Genomic DNA, 24,248 nt, shown 5'->3' with positions numbered 1-24,248 from the left:
AGAGATTTTAGATGACTCATTATATTTTGAAATTCTCTAGACTGCAGTGCATCTTATTTGCCTTCCCTTGCTTCCTCACCTGCCCCCTGCTTCCAATTATAAAAATTAATGTAGAGCTCACCTGGAGAAAGTGTTCTAATTCCATGCAAATCAATTGGTGAAGTTGCCATTACTTTCAGGGTGAATTTCAAGCTTTGGAGGAARGGAAGAATTTTTTTTTTTTTTTCTGCTACATCAAGAACAAATATTTCAGATAGACCCTACATCTATTCATGACAGTAGAGAGTTAGGTGAAAGTTAGGTGATTGCAAGAATTGGTTCTCAAAAAGATTCTGTATAATGTGATGCCACCAGTTGATGGCTGTGACATTTTCAGTTCCTGCTGGTCCTTAGGGTAACAAACCCCAAGTGGCATGTTTGGCCAGCTTCTAAGCTGCTAAGCAAAACAGCCTGTCTGTGTTGTGAAGTGTATAAATGGATTTGGCTACTGGAGACTATGCCGGTTTGGCGAGGCATGCACCAATCTTCTGCTTGAGTGATATAGCTTTTTACTTTGTTTTGCCTGAAAGGGAGTCTATTTGCCAGAACTCTGCTGTGCGATCAATACTAACTGGAAGAATTCATTACTTGCCCCAGTAACACTGACTGAAGACTGACAGTTTTGAACCTGCAGGCTAATTTGGGCAGAAGTTGCTGAACAGCATTAACCACTTATTTTCATCTTTGTTAAGCTATATTGGGCTTCATGAAAATAATAGAAAGGGGGAAATGAAAGCTTCAGGCTTTTTTTTTTCCCTTTTTTCCTTCTTGTTTTGAATGCTTAGATCTTTCATATGGGTAAAAATTTTTCTTGTCACTTTCTTCTAAACTTTTGTTTTGCAGACTTGGACAACTTGCTGCATTAGCTGGCATAGACCAGTCAGATTTTGGTCTATTGGGGCATCCACAAATGAATTCTAGTCTTACTAAACCTACTAAGATGCTAAAGGAGAAGTCATTTGAAGAAGAAAGACAAGAACATACCCAGAATAGTAAAGTAAGTCTATAGAGGGAATGCTATTGGCAGTGTTGAGGCTGTTTAACATACTTCTCAATTGTTATCCCCTCCCCCCCCAACAAAAAGTCATGATTAGCAAATGATCTATGAAATTGTCATAGTCTTTTATTCTGTGTGCATAGTCTTTTATTCTGTGTATATTTATAGAGGCTGTAGTAATTAAAAATATTAATGCAAATCTTTTCAAGTGATAACCGTTTTGAGCAGAAGCCATACCATCTTGTAATGCATTTTAAGAAGTGGTGGTGGTAATTATGTTGTTTATTTAAGTTCCCATATTGGTATGCCTTAGTTAATAATCTTGACTACTTTTTAGACACTTAAACAATGTATACTGGATTTTAGTATCTTTAAAATCTGATAGTGGAGGGTAGTACTAATGCCCATTGAAACCCTGGAATTGTCTGTTGAGTAATGTCGTCTTGTGACATTAGGTCCTAATAGACAGACTTCTAGGGAGGGTACACCTTGAATTTCAGGCCACAGAAATTTTCCAAATCAGATAAAATTGTCAAGCTAAGACTCATTCTGTATTCTAGCATGTTTCTGACATCCATRGTCAGATATTCTTCAAGAACACAGTGAACTTCAAAACCATTATAGTAAAAAGGTTTTTTAACTATGTGGAAAGCAAGCGGTAGGTCCGTAATTTGAATCAGATTAAAACTGTTTGAAATAATAGAATAATTGTCATCACGGGTGTAGGTTTTTTATAAGGTCATTGTCATTAAGCTTAAAACAATACTTTAATCTGATGAAGCTCTTTTATTTTATACTGTGACTTCAACTGGCTTAGGAAGCTTGTTTGATTCTTTTTTTTYCCCTAACTCGAATATGCCTAGGGGAAGCCTGAATTCAAAGTGCTTAAGTATACCTTTATGTGGAAGAGTGGAAAAGTTTCAACATACACAGTACTCTTAGTTGTCTCCTAGTATTGCATAATTTTTGTGGATTCTGTTAGCAGCTAAGAACTGTGCTATAAGATTGTATTGGAAACACACTATTGTGAAGGCAGAGCAAACATACTGAATTTTAAATAATTCAGAAGGCATTCAGAGGAAATGTAGTTCTGCTTTGGCTGCTTCAGTATAAGATGTATCTCTGTAGCATAAATAATGAGATACATGTGAAACTAATATGCCTACTGTATGTCATTAGCACCCTAGCAACCTTCTGAAACTTTCTGGCTTTGGTTAAAAAAAAAGTTTGATCTTTAGTATGTTTGTGTCTTGTATAAATTAAAGAGTTTGTTTTAGTTTATAGGTTTAGCGTATCGTTTTTGGAGTACTGTTTTTTGCTGTTTCTTTTTTATTCCTCCTCACCCTTCCTCTGGTTGTGCTAATATATTAACTAGAATCTCTTTTTTCAGAATGGAAGTAGAGACATCCAAGTTTCTTTTCCTGGCACACTTCAGTCCCAGGTGGTTGTGAATAATCCCTTCTCAGCTCACAGAGAAACACAAGAATTTCAGGTTGTTGTGCAAGAGCAGCCAGGCTCTTGGAAGGAAAGTGAATCTCAAACAACTAGCCAAAACAAGGAAGATAACCCCCAAAACAGCACCCCAGTGTTTCCTGAGAGAAAAGTCAAACAAAACGAACATGCAAAAGGACATCACTCAGCTAGACAATCAGTTACTAGTCCTCATTCATTTTCTACTTCCAGTGTGAATCTCAAAAGTAATGGTAGCAAAAAGTCCAGCTGTACTTCTGGTGAAAAAAATAGAAGTTCCTCCTCAAAGAAATACATCCATAGAGCAAATGAAACTGCGATTGTAAGTATTGTATCAAGGGGAGACCAAAGTAGACTGCAGACAGCAGACCTTTCTGGAACTGATACTGTAGGATCTGRATCTGAAATACAAGAGAGTATTCATTCTGTGACCAGCACTTGAAATGATTCTGAAATGTTTGGACTGTTTATACTTCTAAGATTAAAAATAAACTTTGGATGCCTTAGTAAACTCATGAATTTCTGTGAAGAAATGTAGATTTTGAAAATATCTAAAGCATTCTTCCATTCTGTTCAGTGTTCATGTTCCATGTTTGTATCACTTGTCACTGGGTTTTTTGAAACAGAAATGAATGATGTACTAGTAGAATARTACCCCTCAGTTTGTACTATATACAAAAGGTTCCTGGGATATGAATTTTACTGTGTATCACAGATTTCATTATAAACAGCTTTTAGCTAATAAAATTAATTTGAATACAAATTATGATTTGTATTTCAAGTGTGTTGTAGTAGAAATAGTGGTTTTAGCCATTGAGGGATATTTGCCCTATTAGTGTGTGTATATGTAGTCCCCGATAGTATTGGAAGTTACAGATATGAAAATGAGTCCAACATCTCTTAGTGATCTATCTAAATACAGCCCTTATTGTTGTAATTACTAATGATAGCACCACAAAGATTAGAAAGCTCATCTGAGAAGCTGGAAAGCTCTGGAGCTCATTTAGTCCAACTCCCCTCTCAAAGCRGGTCTAATTCAGTCAGGTGGCTCTCAACCCAGAGAAATGTGAGAGCATAAAACCTAAGAGAATGTCATTATACTGAAACTCCTGGGGTGTGCTCCAGCTCCTTGTTCATTGCTTTTGCACAGGCAGCAGACTTGCAGCTTCTGAACTATGGTATAAAGCAGCATACATCTTGATTTGCCAAATGTGTCACAGGAAGGCAGATTGTTTTGCACCAGGAATAACAACAAGGTGCGCCTGAATGCGGTCTTAGGGCAAGGGGAGAGGAAAAGCAGCATCTTTGTGTGTTTGTACACTTGCCTAATTGCTGTGAGAAGGCAATTTGTGCAGAGCTTAACATAATAATTATAGCAACTATATAATTGGTGATCAAAGTTAGTGAATGAGACTAATGAATAATGGTTTTGTGCATATAAAGAAATGGGAGTTTCGTTGTAAATTAAAGTTGCTAGGTATGAGTTTGGGAAGCAGAATCTAACATGTTTTTCTTTAGARGAAGAATTACAAATATGTAAAATGATTTCATTCGCAGATGGTGATGAATAGCTGCCTTTATGAAAATGGATTCAAACTTAAATAGGGCATAGTGAAATTATTTTCACAGTATTAGCTGAGATTTTTGAATGATTATTATAAATGTTAACCTTTGTTTGTGACATGAATTATTATTTTTTTTTCATTGGTAAAATGTATCACTTGTAGAGGTAAGGCGGGGGGTGGGAAGTAATGGATGATAGATTTCACAGAGGAGTTGGGCAAGATGATTTCAGTTAAATTGTCCAAAATTACTGTGTAACCTGACTTTTTATTTTGTTACTGGTAGTGAGTTCTGGAACAGACAAGATCTGTAGAAATTCCTGTCTCCAGTTACTTGATAGCTATGGAGAAACTCATGAATCCTCAAATGAGAACTTTCTGTTGAGCAAATAGTACAATATCACCTTGATACTGCATTATTGCATAAGTATTTGCACAATGAAAGCATGTTATTTGTATAGACTTTGTCACTTCAGAAAAATAGCAGATATTTATTAATCTCTTCGCATTTTTTCTCCCAAATGTTTAGTGTAGTTTCTAGATGGAGGTCTCAATCTGTTACTTTGACATTATRTAAGTCAGTCATGATTCTTTGTTGCTATTTGAATCAATTATACAAGATCTGTTGTTTCAGCAGTAAAATGTAATATATAACTTTCTTAAAGCTAACCACTTTGAAGTGGTGGCTGAAAATACAATTTCARGCATTCAGATCTGTGGGGTTAGCAATTGCCAATGTTACTTGTCCTTAAAAATATTTCAAAGAATTTAAATTGGTTAATGTATTTTATGTATATGAACAGTTGCAGAAATGCTTTCTAGTTTAAATATATTATTTGCCTTTAAAACATACATGTGTCAAAGATCATACCTCAAAGCAAAAGTGACCAGGAGTTGTATAATTTAGATGGACAAGCTATTTTTTCCAGTAGGTTTTAAGAAGGAAAAAGAAAAAAAAACAAAAAACAAAAAGATGTTGTCAGAGATCAGGTTGTGTAGCTGTCTTCTGTGAGAATATGTAAATGCTTGTCATACAGTTGAATGCTGGAACTTAAGTTTATACAGATAACATATAAGATGCCTGGGAGAGAAGTACTTGATTTAAGGCTAACATGATTTAAGGCTGACATGAGTATTTCAGAAGTTGCAAGTTTTTAAATTACAAATACATTTTAGAAGAATATTTTTGTCTATAAAATATTTATTAAAAAGTAATATGTAAAATTATGTGTAATATATGTATATTACATATATACATATATGTTAAGTGATTATGAATCCATTTTGCCACTGAGTTTGGATATTGATACAATGTTTCAGCCTCTTGCTAGTAGTTAATATTTTACACATTTGTCTGTATTCTTGTTTGACGTGAAAACCTGAAATCAATAGGCCAGCTATTTGATAGAGAGCACATTACTATTTACTTATAGGACTCTTYAGCATTTTTATCTTCTCATGTGGGCTTCTCAGAAATTACTTTGCATTCTTCATATTTGCAATATTTGGAGCCAGATTTTTAATGGAGGAAAAAAGTGTTTAAATTACCTGTATCTTATTTTCAAGGCTTATTAAAATTTATCAGGCTCACTATTCTGCTAGACCAAATATCTCAGCTGCCTCCTGAAATAGCTGCTAGGTAGCTATGTTGTCGGTATTATTTGTCCTTTAATAGTGACGTCAGGTCGTCCGCTATTGTACCAACAGAGAACTTGTGCGTGTGCTCTCTCCTTGAGAGAGCTGATTCTTTTCCAGCAACAGCCAATGAAAGCTTTTCTGTCCAGCTTTCCTGAAGTCATGATGAACTCAAAAGTTCACTGAAAACTTTGGAACCTAATAAAATATTAAACTTGCTCTGAAGTCTTTTTTGTTGTTGTTTTTGCCAGTTCACATCATCATCATTACAGCTCTCCATGGTTTTAATCTTGTGTTAATTCTACAAATTCAAATTTTATACAGGCATTTGTAGCTCTGTTAAATACTGGAAGCCAGAAGCATCTCTGTTACGGTCTTGAAAGCCTTGTGTTTTATATGGGTTGTCTATGTATGAATATAAATAGATGTTTTGATATAATGAAAATTCTAAATCATAATTGGTGATAGCAAATATTGAAAGAGTTGAAGTGTCTCAATTCAATAAGCTGAGGAGGTCCTTACTGTTACTTTTTATTCTCTCCAGTTGCAAAAACAGAATAATCCCTTTCATTGGTGTATACTTTCTGGTGTATATATATCTTTATCAATTTTGTTTATTCCTTATCAATGCATAATGTGAAATCAACTTTCTGAAGTGCTGGATGGCAAGTCTCTCAGCAAAGGCCTCTGATTTCACAGGAGCTACTATTTTTGACCCTTCTGGCTACAATGAGACTTCCTTCAAGTGAAAAAACTTCAATACTTGATATTTACTCCCTGTCCTGCGGGCCGATACCTGCATCGGCTTGCCTAGTTTCTGTTGCTTTTTGGCTCTTTGTGCCAAAAGATAAACATATTTAATTCCAAAGTTGCAGGTTGGTCACAATTTCGTGCCAGGCTTCAAGACTGATCCTGCTTGAGTGTTAAAGCACTTCCTGTATTAGTGGGCAAGTGACTGACCTGAACCTCCCACCTGAATTGCTTGATTGCCTCAGATGCATTTTCCCCAGGAGCTCATAGTTCAAGGCTGACTTGCCAGGCAGACACAGACTATTCTATTCAAGACCCTGGTAAAGTCATTGTTACTGTAATCACAGTGGTGGTGTTGCTGAGCATTGCAGCTGAGGGTTCCATTTAGTCTAATTTTAACACTTGAAAGCATTGCAGTTGTTCTGGTGGTCTGTGATGTACTTTAAGAAGGCCCYGATGTTTTGAAGGAAACAAATACTGACTGTATAATGCACTTTGCTGTATCTCTTTTGAAGCTAATGAGGGTTCTGGTGTCTAAATGTGAGAGTTTAAGCTATAACCTTTGCTGAAAAGATAGACTTTGCTTTACAAATACTCTTTCTTAACAGTTTTTTTTTGTTTGGTCTTTTTTTTTTTTTTTTTTGTTTTTTGTTTTTTGTTTTTTTTTTTGTTTGTTTTTTTGAACAGAAGGGTAAGCTTGGTAAGCATGCACAGTTTGGTAGTGCCTGGTTAATGGGGAAGGCTGGACAGGGTAAAGGGTTCAAGAGCTGTGTGCTCTGTGACAGCCAACAGTTTCATCCAAGATATTTGTAGGTTATGGGACTCCATCTGTCTTCAATCATACTTAAGGGCTTGTTTTGTCAAAACTGATTTAATGCTGCTTCCTTTAAGATCACTTCTGGAAATGGACCGTACAGCAGTATTTCCCTCACTGAAGTGATGAGAGATAGGATGAGATAAAGGCTTTCCTTCAGTTCCCCGGGCTTGCAGCGTGGTCGGAGGAATGGTGCAGTAGTTAGGGCTRTTACCCCGCGATTGGCACGCCGCCACTCTCCGCGCTCTCTACCTTCTGCGAAACGCACCCCTGAGGCTCCCTCACCTGAGGGCAGCTGCCTCGCCGCAGCCCCTCGCTCGGCGCAGCCGTTAAGGCGCGCCTCGGCCGGCGGGGGAGGGGCTGCCGGGCCGTTACCCCAGCGCGGGGGAGGGGCAGGCGGCGCGCGGGGCCACAGCCCGCGGGGGGCCACAGCCAGCGCGCCGCCAGCCGCCTCACGCTGCCGCCCCGCGGCCGCTCCGCCAATCGGCGGCCGGGGCGCTGCCGAGGCGGCCAATCCGCGGGGGCCGGGCTGGCAGCTGCAGCACCGCCCCCCGCGCCGCGGGCGTGGGCGGGCCGGCGGCGGGGCTTTAACAGCGGCGGGGGCTGGGGGCCAGCACGGCACGGGGCGGCACGGCACGGCACGGCAGCCATCATGGAGTGCGGGCGACAGGTGGCCAACTTTGGGGCCGGGCCGGCGAAGCTGCCGCGCTCCGTGAGTAGGGGCCGGGGCGGCGGGGGCAGGTGGCTTTGGGCTGGGCTGGGCTGCGGGGCGGCGGCAGGTGTCGCGACCCCCCTCCCCCGGCCAGTGACCATCTCGGCGCTGCCGACCAGGGCTCTCGGAAGCTCCATTTAGTCAAGAAAGCAACAACCAGGCGGCCAGAACAAAAACTCCTCTCCCTCCTCCCCAAAACTGAACGCCTCCACAAATTTGTAGATTTTTTTGTTTTGTTTTTGTTCTGTTTTTTTTTTAAGGACCCTTTCCCCCAATATGTGGTTTTAATATTGCACTGACAGAAGTTTTGTTAAATCTGCTAGGGTGTTCCTTCATCAGGGCTATATCAGTTTTGGGATGGAAAGTAAGTCTTCGAAGATAGGCAAGTAGCTGCATCAAATGAATCTGACCAAAAAAAAAAAAAAAAACCCAAAAAACCAAAACCTCAAGATAATTCAACAAGAAGTCTTTATATAAACAATGGTAATGAGTATAGTATAGACTCAACCCTTTGAAAAGTTGCATCAGCAACTGTAGATTATGCAGTTGCATATGGAGAGGGGGTGGCTTATGCTGAGTTTAACCATCTGGCTTTCCACTCAGGAGTTGTGTGTTGTGGGAATTTCTTTTTCTTTACGTCTTGGATCGTGGTTTTTACCATTACTTTGTGCATATTTTGTTAACCCACGTTTCTGTAACAAAACAAATTTGTTTTACTGCAGAGCAGCTTCTCATTTTYTTTTTTTCCTGGAAAAACTCATTTTATAGATTGTATTATAAATCTTTGTTTTGCATTGCAAAGCCCTTGGCTGAGAAAGGAGCTCTCTTAAAATACTGCACCATCTAATTCTCCATCTCTCAGAGAAAGACCTGAGGCCTGTCTTTAATGTTTGAGGGGAGCATAGCTGAACTCCATATCATTAGTCTGTTTTCTCCTGTTTTTTGCAAATGCAATACTCTTCACCTCGACTGCTTCACTTAGTTTGAATGTAGGCTTATGCTGCGTATGAAGTGCTCCAACTCACTGAAGCAAAAGGGTGGACAGAGCTCTCCATGCCTATTATAAGGCCTGTCATAAGAATATTGATTGGGTATATCTGTATGAGAGAAATAGGCACTCTTTTTTATCAGTCTTCTTTTTAGTTCAGATTTCCAGATAAAGAATGCAACTAATAAAACAAACTTTTATCAAGTGGTTTAACAAATCCTTTATAATGATCTGCATTTTCCCTTGTTTTTTTTTTCCTCTTCTGTCATGAGTATGCTTGCATGAGCAACCTATTGACTAAAACTTCACCATCTCTAATATCAGAAGCAGCACTGCTTTTTCTGGTTGGTCTTCGGGTGACCAGCTGTTGTAGTTGACAGGCCATGTGGATACCCTGTTAGTAAGGCAGTTTGCTTGCTCCTGCAACCTTCTAGGACCCATGTTTTCTTTTGACAGATCCTGGGATGCAAACATACAACTCTTGTTTTCAAGAGTTTTCTTCTGTGCCTCCATCTCTTCTTGTTTCCTTTTTGAGGGATCCAAACCTGGGAATTTACAGAAAGCATGAGTAGCAAATCCAATGGTTAGAGTCTTAACTCCACTTTGTGTGACAGCAATGAAAGAAGAAAGCACAGTGAAAGGGTGAAACAGCAGATCAGCTGCTACAGGCTTTTTGGAGTGACTGTACTTTTTGATTGCCTCAATTTCGTTTATTTTTTTTCTTTTCCTAACTTTCAATAACGTAAAGAAGGTGTATATTTAGAAAGTACAGGAGCCTTTTGTCTGCAATCAGATCTTAACCTGTTGTGTCAGTTTAAGGCAAACAATTCCACTCACTGTTTTTAATGTTTCCCCTAATGCTTCAGTTGTTGTGTTTCCGTAAGTCAAGCAAAAGAATGTAGGAAAAAAAATAAGATACTTGAGTAGGAGAAGTTAGTGCATCTGCAAACCATTAAGTCTTCTGTAAAAGATGGGAAATTCCAAAAAATTCCTGAAATAATTCTGAAATAACCTGAAAACGTAACCATTGAAATAATGACTTGAAATACAGACTTTCCCAAAGCACACGATTTAATTATGCCATCCTGTGACAAGCTTTCAGATACTAGATAGAGTAAAATTGTATTGGTGCCTTTATGTCTGGTAATTTAATTTGAGAAGTGTCAGATTATTGCAGTATGGAGCAGCTGGGAGATGCACAATGCGTTAGTGACTCACAGTAGTAGAAAATCTTAWTTTGTTTATTGGTTTTATTTTTGTTAGGTATTACTAGAAGCACAGAAAGAGTTGGTGGACTACAAAGGACTTGGTATTAGTGTTCTTGGTAAGACTTGCAAATTCTGCATGTTTTTCATAATGTACCTGTTTAACTGAATTATTAAATAAAAGCTTTTTACCTTGGTATTTCAGCTGAATGCTTACCCTTTCTTTTGTAGAACCTTGGTATACCATGATAGCATGTATGTCCAAAGGATATTCTTTCATATTGCAGTTCTTTCTATGCTGACTACTCATCAGGAGATGATTAAATGATATGTAGGGAGGCGTTTAGTGATCCAGCACAAAGGGCTAGAGACYTAGAAGATAAGTAATTGTAACCAATGCCCTAGTACTTCTGGATCTTAGGAAAGTACCCACTTTTTTATTTATTATTTTTTTTTGTGTGTGTGTGTGTGTATGTGTGTATGCATATAAAAATATATATAAAAATATATATGTGCACACGGACGCACATGTATGCATGCATACGTACATATACATAATTGTATCTTGGATTATAAGCATTTTTAACTGAGAAAGGAAAGGAAATAGGCGCGCTTCCCATTAGGAAGGAAATGTGGTACTACCCTAAGGAAGAGGTGTCTTCTATAGTACACACATATATGACTCACTTTTCAGCCCCCATTGCGCAAAAATTTTATGCACAAACATGTTCAGCATTTTACTAGTCCCATGAAACTGTTTCGTTGTTAAAAGTAAAATATGTGTAACAGTCCGGATTGGGATTTATGTTTAAATAAATTGTACACTCTTAAAAATGGAAGGAAGAACATGAGTTTAATTAAAGGAATTAATACTAAGTGACCTTAGCTTCTAATTAGGATTACAGCTTGAAGAAGCCTTGCTAAAATACTACARCAGAACAACTCTCCTATACTACATACTCCTATACTACTACGGTAAAGGAGTATGGTAATAGCAGAAAACGTTCTTGGAGTAAAGAAAACTTGCACCTTGCTAGGGAGGACTTTCTTCATCCAGACATACCCCTGTGTCGTTTCTGGGGGCAAAAAGGAGGAGAGGTATGAAATATGAACAGACTGAATTTCCATGGATTTGGACAAAATAGGTGTTGTAAGGCTTGTATGGGTGTTCAGGAAAGTTTAGCAAAATGGGAGTCAGAGCTGGGAACAGGAGTCTTCAGGTACTGAGTTTGTGAATCTAGAAGGTTTACCATTTTTTTCATGTCATCTCTCTTCTCTCTCTCTTTTTTTTCCTCCCCCTCCACCCCACAACCCCCACCCCAGAAATGAGCCATCGGACCTCGGATTTCTCAAAAATTATAAATTCAGCTGAAAATCTCCTGCGTGAATTGCTGTAAGTGAAATGCTTTCTGCTTATTTTTATTTTACACTTGTGCTAGTTGCACTAATAATGATTCACGTGGAGACCTTTACTCCATGTAAAGATGTAAAGATCTATTTTCAAATACTGTATCTAATAAAAAGTAATAATCTTGGTGAGAATATTGGTCTTCCRTTTGGCTGATTCTTGTTTATTTGAATGTGACAAAGGGCTTTCATTCAGTTAAGGTTCTTTAACGCACTAACCAGTTGACATGCTTCTGAAATTCAAATTTTTGTTGTGTTCATAGAATTCAAAACTGCAGCTTTCTTTTTTTTTAAGGAATTAGTTATAATAACTGAAAGCTATATGCTTATTGCTTGTCTCTGCAATAGCATAAAGGTGGTCTTTAAAGGACTTATCAATCCAATTTTACTAACATAAACTTTATATGGTTATTTTTTAGAATGACCGACTAGGAACTCTTTTCCTGTATGTAGTGTGGTACATTTTTAAAGCTTCAAAATACATAGAATATTGGAGTTACTGTACAGCTCTTGTAATAGTTAATGATCCTTTCATTTAAAGACATAAAATCAAGAATTTACAGACAGAATTATTGACAAAGACTTTTACTGGCATCAGTAATTTGAACACGTAGTTTTTGTGATTTAGAATATTATATACGCATGTTAGGTATACAGCTAAACTTACATTTTTTTAAGTTTTGGGCTCTCAAAGTTGAAATCCACTGTAAGAAACTCAGACCAAAGTGCCTAGCTTCATCGTTTTTCTATCAGGCTGACAATAGACAAAACTAGATTTGAGCATTAATTCTATTGCAACATCTTTCAAGTTTGTGTATATTATGGTAGAAGAGCTACTCATGAATGAATTTGTTTATTGCTTGTTTCTAACATATTTTTAACAATAAAATATATAGTGTAACTCTTGATAGCAACTGAAGAGCAGTGCTAGTATAAGTTGATGTGCTTTGGTTTAACCTCTTGGAAAAACTCTTCTAAAATGGATCTATTTTTCCTCTGGAATGTTGCAGTTAAATGTATAATAGCAAATATTGTGTACTCAGCCCCGTGCATCTTTTCTCTTTTGGGAGTAAAAATACATGTTTATTTCTTACATGCAGAAATATACCAGAAAACTACAAAGTTATTTTTCTCCAAGGAGGTGGTTCTGGTCAGTTCAGTGCAGTCCCACTAAATCTTATTGGCCTAAAGGAGGGAAGACATGCAGATTATGTGGTTACTGGAGCTTGGTCAGCAAAAGCAGCTAAAGAAGCAGAGAAGTATGCCAAAGTGAATATTGTCCATCCTAAACTGGCAACCTATACAAGTAAGTTGATGATTACATCCATGTGAAAGCTTAGCTCTTCTGAACTGTTCCAGAAATCAGTCTGTCTGTTACTGAATGTGAGCTAGTTAAACAGCTGACTGCCTACTACTTGAAAATTACCAGCCACAAATCTCAGTATTCATGCTTGGGAGATCTGTTAGATGAGTTAGCAATCTTCACCAGGCAAGGTGGATCTTGAAACTGGACTGAGCAAATCCTAGAACATATGTAGTAGGAAGTAAATGTAGTATATAAAGTAAATGTAAAATGTACAGAAGAAGTAAACTGGACAGTCTAAAAACATCAGTTTTAAATCAGTTTTCAAGTTATTTGCTTCTTAAGTGTTTCTTAAGTATTTCAGTTTCAGGTACTTTCCAAAATGAGATTTTTCTGCAGTTTAGAAGCATATCTGAGATCTTAAGCTTTTTGGCCCAGGAGATGGGAGGCCTGTGTTCTGTTCCCTTTTCTTGAGGGTTTCCAAACCACATTTCCCTACTGTATGGCCTAATTAAGAGATGGCTCCGGGATAGGCAAAGCACTTTCAACTCTCTCTCAAAACTTGTTACAAAACATGATACAATTTGAACATAGCTGCAGTATAAGAGTATGGTTAACTGCAATTTAGCCACTAGGAGCTTTTATGAGAAAGTTTAGTTCAAAGATGTTTTACATGTATACCTTACTTTAAGTGGTCACTGGGAATATAAACAATCATTTCTTCTGTCTGGTCGAAGTTAATACAAACTGGAAGAGTGGCAAACTGGAAGAACAAAGAATATATCCCATGTGAATTAGTCTATTAACTTGCCATTGCAGCATTCACTTTGGAGATGGGTTTATCTCCTCTGAGACAAAAGAAAGAATTGAACTTAATATCTTCCTTATCCTAGGGGAGTATGTTAACCAATTGGCTGCTTTAAAAAAGAGGGTAGGCAATTGCAGTACTTCTCTGGTGTTTTAGAACAAACTGAGTAACTGCTAATTTTATGCAGAAACTGGTGTGTGCTGTCAGGGTATACAGAGCTCTGCCTACTGACAATGGCGGGTGAATGTTAGTTTTGCAAATTCCTTGCAGGGCTTAAATGGGAGATAGATAACCTTATGTTCAGTTTAGGAAAGATTGAAATGCTTTTGGAGCTGCACAGAAATAGACCTTTAGAGAGCTTTAGCAATGAGAATTTGGATGATACTGTGCTTATAAGGACATGTGGAGGATTCTAGAGTTTCAGCTGAATTTAAACACTTGCATCCTATTTTAGATCTGTAAGACAGTGGTTTATAATTTAGGATTGCAAACCTGATTGAAGTCCATTGAGGAAGAAGAACTTGCAGCCAGAAAGTCTGCAGACTCCCTGAGTCACCACAGAAAATTTTGGGAACCCACAGGTGTATTTCCTTTATACATAAGTTTAGCTTGTTACCAGCAAAATGTAGTGTTACATTATACAATAAAGTCTGTCCTGAGTGCATTTTGAAAGTTCAGTGTTCAAGTAAAAACTGCGTGGTAGGAAAATTACTTGTTTTCAGTGACCTTTGGTTTTCCTTTTTGTCTATCTCAGAAATTCCTGACCTGAGCACTTGGAATCTCAATCCAGATGCATCTTATGTCTATTACTGTGCTAATGAAACTATTCATGGGGTAGAGTTTGACTTTGTACCTGATGTCAAAGGAGCAATTTTGGTTTGTGATATGTCATCAAACTTCCTGTCCAAACCTGTGGATGTTTCTAAGGTACAGTATCAGATACAGTGACTGCAGAAAGCATTTTCAAACTTGGATATATATCCAAGGCATATAGGTGTCTGTAAAAGTATGATTGGCTGGAGTTGCTGAACAGTGAAATCATAACAGATTAACAAAATGTGATTTCTTTAATCTGTTGTATACAAACATTGAAATATGGAATTTCAGAGCTGAAAGTTATCTGTTATCTTATTTTCAGAAAAAATATATTGAATTATATCAAAATAGTTCATGCTGTTAGCTCTCCAAGATTCTTTGTCTAATGCGTTGTTTCCATTGATGCTGTATCTGACAAATCATGTTTAATATGTRGATAGTGTAAATGGTTATAGCAGGACACTGAATCAGAATTTCTGATCATACCTTTAACTTGGCCACTTTTAAGCCATAAAGCTTCCTATGTCAAACAGTTACTCCTACAGTTCCTGACAGGTAGAAGATACAACTTCCTTACGTTAGTAAAGTGCTATGGTTGAGGAATGTCACTGACTTATAAACTAGGGAAGCGGAGCATTTGACCTTTCTTATCTGTGTGAAGGAAAAGAAGGGACAATTGTTAGTGCATTCATCTTGGCCTTTCCTGATCTGACTCTCTTTGAACAGATGGATGATGTGATTCCTCTTCTGAAATGCCAGAGTAGCTGTAAATATTTCTATTTATTTATTTGTAAACTTGCTTGAAGTAGTGTGAAAAGGGGATGGTCTGCCTTAAGAATGATTTGTGACCTCTAATAAACAGTTGGCAAATTACTGGTGAGTTTGTTGATAGGAACTACCTCAACTGAATGAGGATACATGGTCTGGTGATATGTACATGTTAATACATGGTATAACAATTCTATGATAGCTGGAAGTCTCTTTGAAATCAGCTGGAATTCTTTTTTGACCCACAACTTGCTTATTTTCAACATGTTCTCCAAGGTGTTCACTTTATTTGTGTATCTGTTGTATAAAGATACTGGCTTATTAYGCAGTTGTAAGATTTATTAGTGACTGTGTAACAAGTCCTTCTTTTCTTCTCTCTGTTAAAGTTTGGTGTGATTTTTGCTGGTGCTCAGAAGAACGTTGGCTGTGCTGGAGTTACTGTTGTAATAGTCCGTGAGGATTTGCTAGGATTTGCATTGAAAGAATGCCCCGTAGTACTGGATTACAAAACACAAGCAACAAATGACTCTTTATATAACACTCCGCCATGCTACAGGTAACTTATCCCAATATTTAATATCCTGTATTCAAAAAACTACTGCACTGCCATCTGCTGCTGTGGTTGAGAGAAATTTTAGAAATAAGTATATTTGTTCTGAAGTAGGTTGATAGGTTGGAGTTATAATTCCTGTGAGGACCCTTAAAGCATACCACCATGGTTTTGATGATGTTTAACAGACTGAGCCATAAAGAACATTATACTTTCGGAAGTATATATTATAAGTAAAAATTCCATTCCAGAAGATTCAGGATCTAATTGTCTGCTGACTTTAATTGACTAGAGTTGTATTCATTTGTGATACTGCTTCCGCCACCACTAGCAGGTAATTTGGTCCTTACTCTTGCTTCTTGAACACTCAGTATAAAATTGGTTTAGCTTCTTCCTGAGCAAAGAAACCCAAAGTAAGGTGTAAGCTCTGCTTATCCTTGCAAGGACCATCGTTTTGTTTTTTGTCTGTCAAAGCAGGAGAACTGAAGTTCATCTCAGCAGGCTTTCTGCCTCTGGATTAACTTTAGGGCTTCCCTTTCAGCTACTCTCTTACCTTGGTTCAAAACAGACTATACAGCAGATCTTACAGGCAGTGAAGAGAAAGTGCATTGTAATCAGAATGCACCCACTGTCATTCTTTTAAGTGGCTATGATGCAAGGGTTGAGATTAGGGAGATGGCTGATCCCCTTATCTAAAAGTGAGAATAGTTGAGAAGCTTTTCACACATAGAGTTAAAAGCTTCAATGTATACTATACATAAATACATACATACATGCATATATACCCTAAGGTTGTTCTCAGCATTCTGAACCTCCAGATCTCTATATTTTCTTTACTGCAAAACAGTAAATATTATTATATTCTAATAATACAAAATATTACAAGCGTATGCATTCTTTCAAATATTTTTTGGAACTTTATTATAGCTATATTATTCACTGTAGACAGTTTAGAAATGGCTGAGCATAAAACTAAAAATAGTATTTTAATCATTGCTTTTCTTTATTTTCTAGCGCAGCTTGAAATACTATTTTGATTACTACCTTCATGCTCCTACTGTCATCCAAAAATAAAACTGTTCTTCTATCTTCAAAATCTTTGCCAGCAGTCAAGATTATAATCAGCCTGTACCTGGTAATTTCATGTATACCTAGAGCAGAATAGACTACAGCTTGCTCTTTCAGACTTACTGGTCTAGTGAAATGATGCTTTACTGCTGGAAGATTTAGATATTAAGCCAATAGCATCTGGCTATTCTAGATTAAAATATGTATTTCAGTGGGTTCTGGAGCTTTTTTATACCAACATTCACAAAATGGTTATATTAAAAAATCTTCAAACAGGTATCATTTTTTCCTAGAAATTTTCTTTTAAAGTGCTTTGAAAATAAAGATTTTTACTTCTGAAGATGAGATTTCCTTTTGATTCAGTGAAAAGTCTCCAGTATAACAATCGAGATTAATACAACTCCATCTTTTCCACAGAAGCCAGAATTTCCAAAGTKAAACTGCCTAATCGTGACTTGTATATGTCAAATGCACCATATCATCATAAAGCATAGTGATTCTTGTTTACAGAGCATACCTTAATGCCATCATTTAGTGCATAGAATCAGTAGAATTTTAGGTGATATTAAGTGTATCTTTGAATCTGCCTATTATTTTCACTATGGTGTGTATTATTGCAGTGACATAGTGGTTGTTACATAACTTATCAATAGTAAATTGATCGGTTTATTTTGGACTTCATGGTGCACAGCTGTAGTTCTCCCAGGGAGTGTGCTTCCTTATAGTGTGTACTGTTGCAACGATTATGTACAGAGGCTGCCCTATGGGCTAGGGACCCTTGATGTCCTTAGGGCTGGTTGTTCACTATAAAAGTTAATTTTTAGTGTTCTAAACATTTGCCTTCTTTGTGTACTTCATAACAAAATACAATTACATGGGCAATATGTGTATTTGTTCAGTGATTGATAAAGCTTCTGTTTCATGATCAGTTGTTTTCCAGACTGCCAGGTCACACGCTCTGTTTTGAACACTGTGTACTTGCACATGCCAGATTTTGAGTCCAGCCATTCATGTTTTCCAAGTACAGAACTATCTCCATTTGAAAAGCAAAACAAGAATTCAGTTCCRTAGCTTCATTCTGGCCCCTGCAAAGAATTTCTAGAAAAGAAGATACTCACTTAGCTGTAACTAGGTGTCTATGTGAAAGAAATGCAGGGAGACTGAAAAAAAAGTTGCAACCAACAGTCTTTCTCCTTTCTGACTACTGTTTTGCCAGATTTTGTCTCATGTTACAAACCTGCTTTGGAGGACATTCTATAATCCACAATGTAATAGAGACTGAAATGTTGGCAGGGTGCAGATCTGTTTGGCTTGGTTTTAAAATGCCTGTTCTATTTTTTTAAGAAACTGRCAATGCTTCTTAACTCTGTATATGTCTCCCTTCTCCCTAAAACAGGCAATCTGTGACCTCAGTTATTCTACAGTCTTTCTGAAGTGCTCRAAGATTACTAGTTGCTGATAAATGGGCAGGAGATATTAACTAAATTTGCAAAAGCTACTTCAGCAGGATGTTAAATTAAATTAATGTCATGCTGATGACTTTAGCCTTTTGGTTAGAGACCAACTTTTTGATTGTAATCTACTTTGCCAAATTAATGGTGATTTTTTGCTAAGAAAAACTAATTTCTAAACTTCATGGGTTTATTTTGCATTTAAAAATGCTTTAAAATTTAATTTTTATTAATTGTAAACTGATATGAAAGAAGGATAGACGATATCCCTCAATTGGTTGTTTATGTGGATCACTTTTAAGGCTGACATCTATAAATATTACATATTCAAGAGTTTTCACTTGAGGAAATAAGGATGAGAGGTGAAATGTTGCCTTCTGTAGGTGGCCAGTGCATAGGCTTTGCTTCACTTAAATCCTTTGGACTGGAGTAGTTGACAGCCTACTGTTGTAATACAGCAATATTGTGACCTCAAAGCCATAAGGTGCTTTGCTTATTTAAAACAGGCAATCTGTAACCTGAGTTATTCTGCAGTCTTTCTGAAGTGTTCAAAGATTCAAGGTTTGCATCCATTGAGAAACTAAAGGTAGCAAAGTTAAATCAACCTCATGCTAGATCTTTGTGATGGAAATTTGTAGGGTAATATGTACTCCTGAGCACTCCTTCTGAATCTGTAATGAAAGGACTAATAAAAGCAAACCAGTTGGAAATATGCCATCAAAACTTGTGAACAGTTTATTATGTAAAGCAGTGTAGTCGTGGGAAATGCCTGAACTTGAACAAGCTGAGTTTTATTGCAAAAGCGTAAAAGCAAAAGGCCTTAGGGTTTTTACATTACACTGGATACCTGGCATTGAAATGCTTGGTCCATAGCCACGTGAATTCAGCAGGCTTCCAGGTCTCAGCTCAGAATTTGAATAGTAATGAATTAAATGTAATATATTTACTATTTGTTTCACCAAACATCACTATTCGTGTAGATAAACAGCTCTTTAAACAGAAATGGGGTTATAGGTATATTTCTAGTAGATATGAAAATGAGATTAGATTTCTGATATTATTAATGCACATACATTTGAGATTCACTCCAGCACCTTTGCTAGAGCAGCCGTGCAGGGTGTATACTACTAACCTAAGCATTAACTCTGTCTCTTTCTTGGACCTTGATAGTCAGTTGTATGGTCAAAGAATAGGCAGTCATTGCAGAAGTGAAATGCCTGTGGATATGCTTGGGAGCTGTGCACAGCTGAGGAAAGCCTACAGGATGTGCTCTTCTGTGATGCAAGGGGTTAAGTTTGGTGTAATGTGTTTGTGTAGCATTTGAATTTTAGGTTTCTTTATCTGGGTCCAGAACCATAGACTGCTTATAATTTGGAATGTAGTCCAAATTCTGAGTGGTTAATCATATTAATAAAAAAACCTGAAACTAAAGGTATCATCACTGAAATATTCTGTAGAACATTAAACAGGACTGTAATTTTTTCTTCTATTTCTTTTACAATAACCTGACTGAAAAATGTTCTTTCTCTTACACAGCATCTATATCATGGGATTGGTACTGGAATGGATAAAGAATAACGGTGGGGCTGCAGCTATGGATAAACTTAGCTCAATCAAATCACGAATGATTTATGATATTATTGACAAATCCAATGGATTCTATGTGTAAGTTATTTCCTCCCCCCTGCCTTAATTTCAATGTTTGTTGCAGAGCCTAACATATTAGTAACTTCAAAAATATGTTCCAGTCAGACTGTTATAGTTGACTTTTCAATATATTGAAATTGTGAGGAATTCTAGGGCAATTATTAGTACAAAGCATTCATTTGATAACTATCCAAGGGTGAGTCTCATCTTGACAGAATTTGAAGCTCTCCTGCATAGATTCATTGTGAAGTATATTAAAAGTACATATTCTAAACTTCATAAAATGCAGAAACCTAGGCAAGGCATGGACAAAACCCAGATATGCTAAAAACCCTGCTTTGTATGCCTACTGGATGTCTTGGGAAATACATGCTGAAGCAGAGTAAGTAGCTTGTAGGAAATTCTAGAGAGCAGTTCTCAGGATCATATTCTTTTTGCCATCTTTTCTGATACTCAAAAGAGTCTATTTTTTCTTTGTTGAGCAATGTCTTTATTACCCTGATGTGCCAAATCCTGGAAAACACACTGAAACAGTAGGAATAAGATCAGACTTAGATGTAGTCACAGCATAAAACCTTTTCTTTACACACAGTTTATTTTCTTCAATTATTCCTGATGGATTTTCAAAGCAGACTTAACCCTCTATTTTTTTTTGGGTGGCTGGAAGGTATTTTTAAGCTCACAGACCCCAAAATGTGTGTAACTGACAGCTGATGTTGTAATTTAGAATAATTATTTTAATCACTCATTCTACTTAAGAAGTATTGGATGACTGAAACTCAGCCAAAATATTTTCCTTTACCTTCAGCATAAAATCAACAATTTTGGGACCTAATTAATTTTCTAGTCAAAGTTACAATAGGGCAAATTAAATTTGGATTTTAAATTAAAGCTGGCTGCTGCCTTAATTGGCAAGGATATAGTTCCATCGTAATATTTAATACATTCAGCTTATCCGTTTAGTTAACGAGAACATCTTTGCCTTTGGCATTGTCATGATCAGGAATGTGATCCTACTCCAGTGAAGTAGTGRGGGGTTTTTGTAAATCTCAGTGAGCAAATCAAGCCTTGAAAAAACATTTTTTGGCAAATATGAAGTCTTTGTTTCTGACAAGTTGGTCTGTAGGGCTTTGAGCGTGAAATGCAGTGCAGATGGTATGGTAAATAGGTAATTGGGAATGCAAATCAAATTTCACTAATAATTGAGCTATATGCCTCTTATTAATAAATATTTAAGACTGTAGATTGTTTTTTTTTCATGTCTATGACTAAAAGAGAGAGTTATGTGAAGCTGCCTGCCCAGCTGTGATGTGGCGTCTAACCTGTGGCATGCTTCACTGAGATGAGCTATTTAGTGAATGGAGACTTTCCACAACAGAGTGCTGTGTGCCATTCACAGTTTGTAACTTAACAGCTTCTAACCATTAATAGCCTGCACTGAGTGAGACTGAGTTGCCTAATAGCAACAGGATCTTGTAAAACTATAGCAGAGCTACAATTAATGAAGCATGGAAATGCTTACAGGAGTAGGTCTTTTTGAAGAATGTTTTTTCTATAAAATTGGTATATACGGATATTATCATCAATTATTTCTTCATGATGGGGAGATATCTGTAGAAAGGAGTAACTGAGGACCTCAAAAAGAATGGTGTCCATTATTTGTCAAATAGAATAATAATAGGCATGGCGTTTATATGCATTTTACAAAAAAACTTATTCCTAATGAATCTCTGCAAGAATTTGTATAGTAGCCTTGGAAAGGATAAATCTGATGGCCTTGTATGTCCCTTGTAACCCAAAGCACTGAAAAAAAACCCTATTTTTTCCCCTTATTCTTCTCTCCACAAAGTATTCAAAGAGAAATTTTGTTTTAAAGGAATCTTGAATTTTCCACTTTGGGTTAAAGGGAATTCTAAGGGTTTAAGAAGCTGTGATATGCTATATGTTGTGGCTGTACGCAAGATTTGCTCTGGAGATATCTTTTCTCTCCTTGAGACATATTCGTGGTTCTGAATAATACTAATGGAGATAGAGACTGTAGTTATTAATGAAAATCTCTAATGTAAATGGTTATTTCCTTACATTGAATTCTTACAGTTGCCTTTTCTCTCTTTAGCTGGGTCAAGCTTACGTTTGGTATCACTTGTGACTAGCTGCATGAAAATAAGTGTGTATCAATCTATGTGAAGATGAAGAGAAGAACCTGCTTGGTGAAAGACTTAGTGAAAGTGCAGTATAATTAATCTTGACTAAACCTAAGTTACTTTACTGGAAAACCCTGTTACTTTGGGGAATACAATGGATATTTCCTGTCTTTTTTATTTTTTTTTTATTTTTAAGTTTTAAAATTTGTTAGACTTTATGCAGGCCTCTCATGCATTCCAGAGTAGCAATTTTGAGTATGGCAGGGAGGGGTGACCAGCCTTCCCCTTACCATAATCTACTTGGTTGAAAAAGGAAGGTTGCTGTATTATATAGAAAGTAATCTTCTCTTTCATTATGGCAAAATAATGACTTCAGTACTAAGCAGATGCAATTATTCACTTCCTTAAATTGTATATAGCTAAAAATGTAAATTTAACACAAAATAAGTTAATTACTACATTTTACAATTTTTTCAGATGCCCAGTGGAGAAAAAGAACCGAAGCAGAATGAATGTCCCCTTTCGCATTGGCAGTATCAAGGGCGATGAAGTCCTCGAAAAGAAATTCCTTGAGAAGGCTGTGGAGCTTAACATGATATCCCTGAAAGGACATCGGTAAGTACTAGACTAAGATGAATCCATTTGTTGTATGGAATTAAATAGTATTGTGGTGACACAGCAGCAGACATTGTCTGTAACTAAGCAGCCTCTTTCCCTGGCAAATCTTTTCTCTCATGTTAATTTGGAAGCACTGGACATAGCAGCCTAGAGACTGTACTTGGAGCCTGCTGGTGGCTCCCCTACTGCTTAGGAATGGTTGGAACTGGAGGGCTTTCTCTCTGATTCTGCTTTCTTCCCCAGCTTCAGGCTCTCTACAAATGCCAAAGCATTGACTCTTAATGTCAGATTCATTATTGTATAAAGCGTCCATTGCAAAGRTGATCTGTGTGGCTGCAAGAGTTCCTTCCTCTATTATAGTGATGCTTGTGGGATTAAAAGAAATAAATTTTTGAGGTCACAAGGCTACAGTGTTGGAGCAATAAATACCTAGTAAATACTGAGTATACCTTGATAGAAAGATTGCCTTAAAGAATTAAATGTTGCTGCTCATTCACATAAAATGTGACTCTGGAATATGGGCATATAGCTATGAATAGATAAACTGAATAGGTGATGATATTCAAGTTTTTTCTAGCATATACAAAACCTGTCTGTTGTTGTTCTGTTCTCTTCTCAATTTAGATCTGTGGGAGGAATCCGTGCCTCTTTATATAATGCGGTGACTGTAGAAGATGTTCAGAAGCTTGCAACGTTCATGAGAAGCTTCATGCAGATGCATCAGTCATAAATGCTTGAGGGCTAGAGCCATGCTGCACACCTATGAAGTAAAAGCTAGAGGGTTTGAAAATTACTGTGGTACTGCACAGCTGTAGCGCACAGGTTATATTGTCTTTTAGTTTTTGGAGCTCTTTTAGTTAACTCTGTGGGATTGAGGGCCCARTCTTACAGTGACTTGGACAACTTTTACTTCTATTTGAAGGTGAGGATCCTCAGACCAATCAAGACTGGTTCCAAAATTTGTAAAGCACACCACTTAATTTGTAGTTAAACTGTGAGCAGCTCTGAAAGATGCTGTGGATCTGATTCTGACCTTAGATATGCTGCTGTAATGCTCTATTGAAATTCATAGAGTCACTTTTTGTTCATATAGATACAACTAGAATAAGAATCTACCCTACGATTTGAAAAATCTTTTCCTTCTGTATTTCTTGTTTCTACAGTTAAAAATAACTTCTTTAAAGATACTGTGTTCTCAATAAATTTCAGAAGGCAAAACCTGATAAGCCTTCCATAGAGCTTCATAAACACTGTATGACTGCGCAATGAGGCTAGAGCTGAGGTTAAGTGTTCTCTAAGGATATCTAGTTAGTTTATCAGATATATTCTAACTGTACCTCATGAGCAGTTCTCAGAGGAGCTAGCATCTACATTCTTGACTTCAGGTCTTTGCATTTAGATGCTTGCTCCCATACATGAAACGCTATCATGAGAGTCCTATGTAGTAGTACCCTTTACTGTAGTTAATGTCTATAGGAGCAGGCCTGTTTTTTTTT

General features: G+C 37.1%; 1 protein-coding gene across 5 annotated transcripts in view; it reads left to right on the top strand.

The window, feature by feature from the left end:
• LOC146601065 (phosphoserine aminotransferase) overlaps positions 1-24,248 on the top strand; it is a 45,991-nt gene that overhangs the window by 20,781 nt on the left and 962 nt on the right. For 3 of the 5 annotated variants that reach the window (XM_085313505.1, XM_085313487.1, XM_085313495.1), the window contains exons 15-16: positions 883-1,036; positions 2,427-5,251. In XM_085313505.1, the coding sequence (XP_085169631.1) occupies positions 883-1,036; positions 2,427-2,948 (676 nt within the window). In that variant the 3' untranslated portion in view covers positions 2,949-5,251. Of the gene's footprint in view, positions 1-882; positions 1,037-2,426; positions 5,252-7,871; positions 7,980-10,230; positions 10,292-11,495; positions 11,566-12,679; positions 12,886-14,444; positions 14,618-15,660; positions 15,831-19,879; positions 20,009-22,611; positions 22,750-23,376 lie in introns of those variants that run through there. The other 2 variants (XM_085313518.1, XM_085313513.1) reach the window with 2 other exon arrangements.

The sequence above is a fragment of the Rhea americana genome, unplaced genomic scaffold (assembly GCF_003343005.1).
Source record: "Rhea americana isolate MKP2758 unplaced genomic scaffold, rheAme1 scaffold_11, whole genome shotgun sequence".
NCBI lineage: Eukaryota > Metazoa > Chordata > Aves > Rheiformes > Rheidae > Rhea > Rhea americana.
The sequence above is the reverse complement of the archived record's forward strand: the minus strand, read 5'-3'. Positions and strand labels throughout refer to the sequence as shown.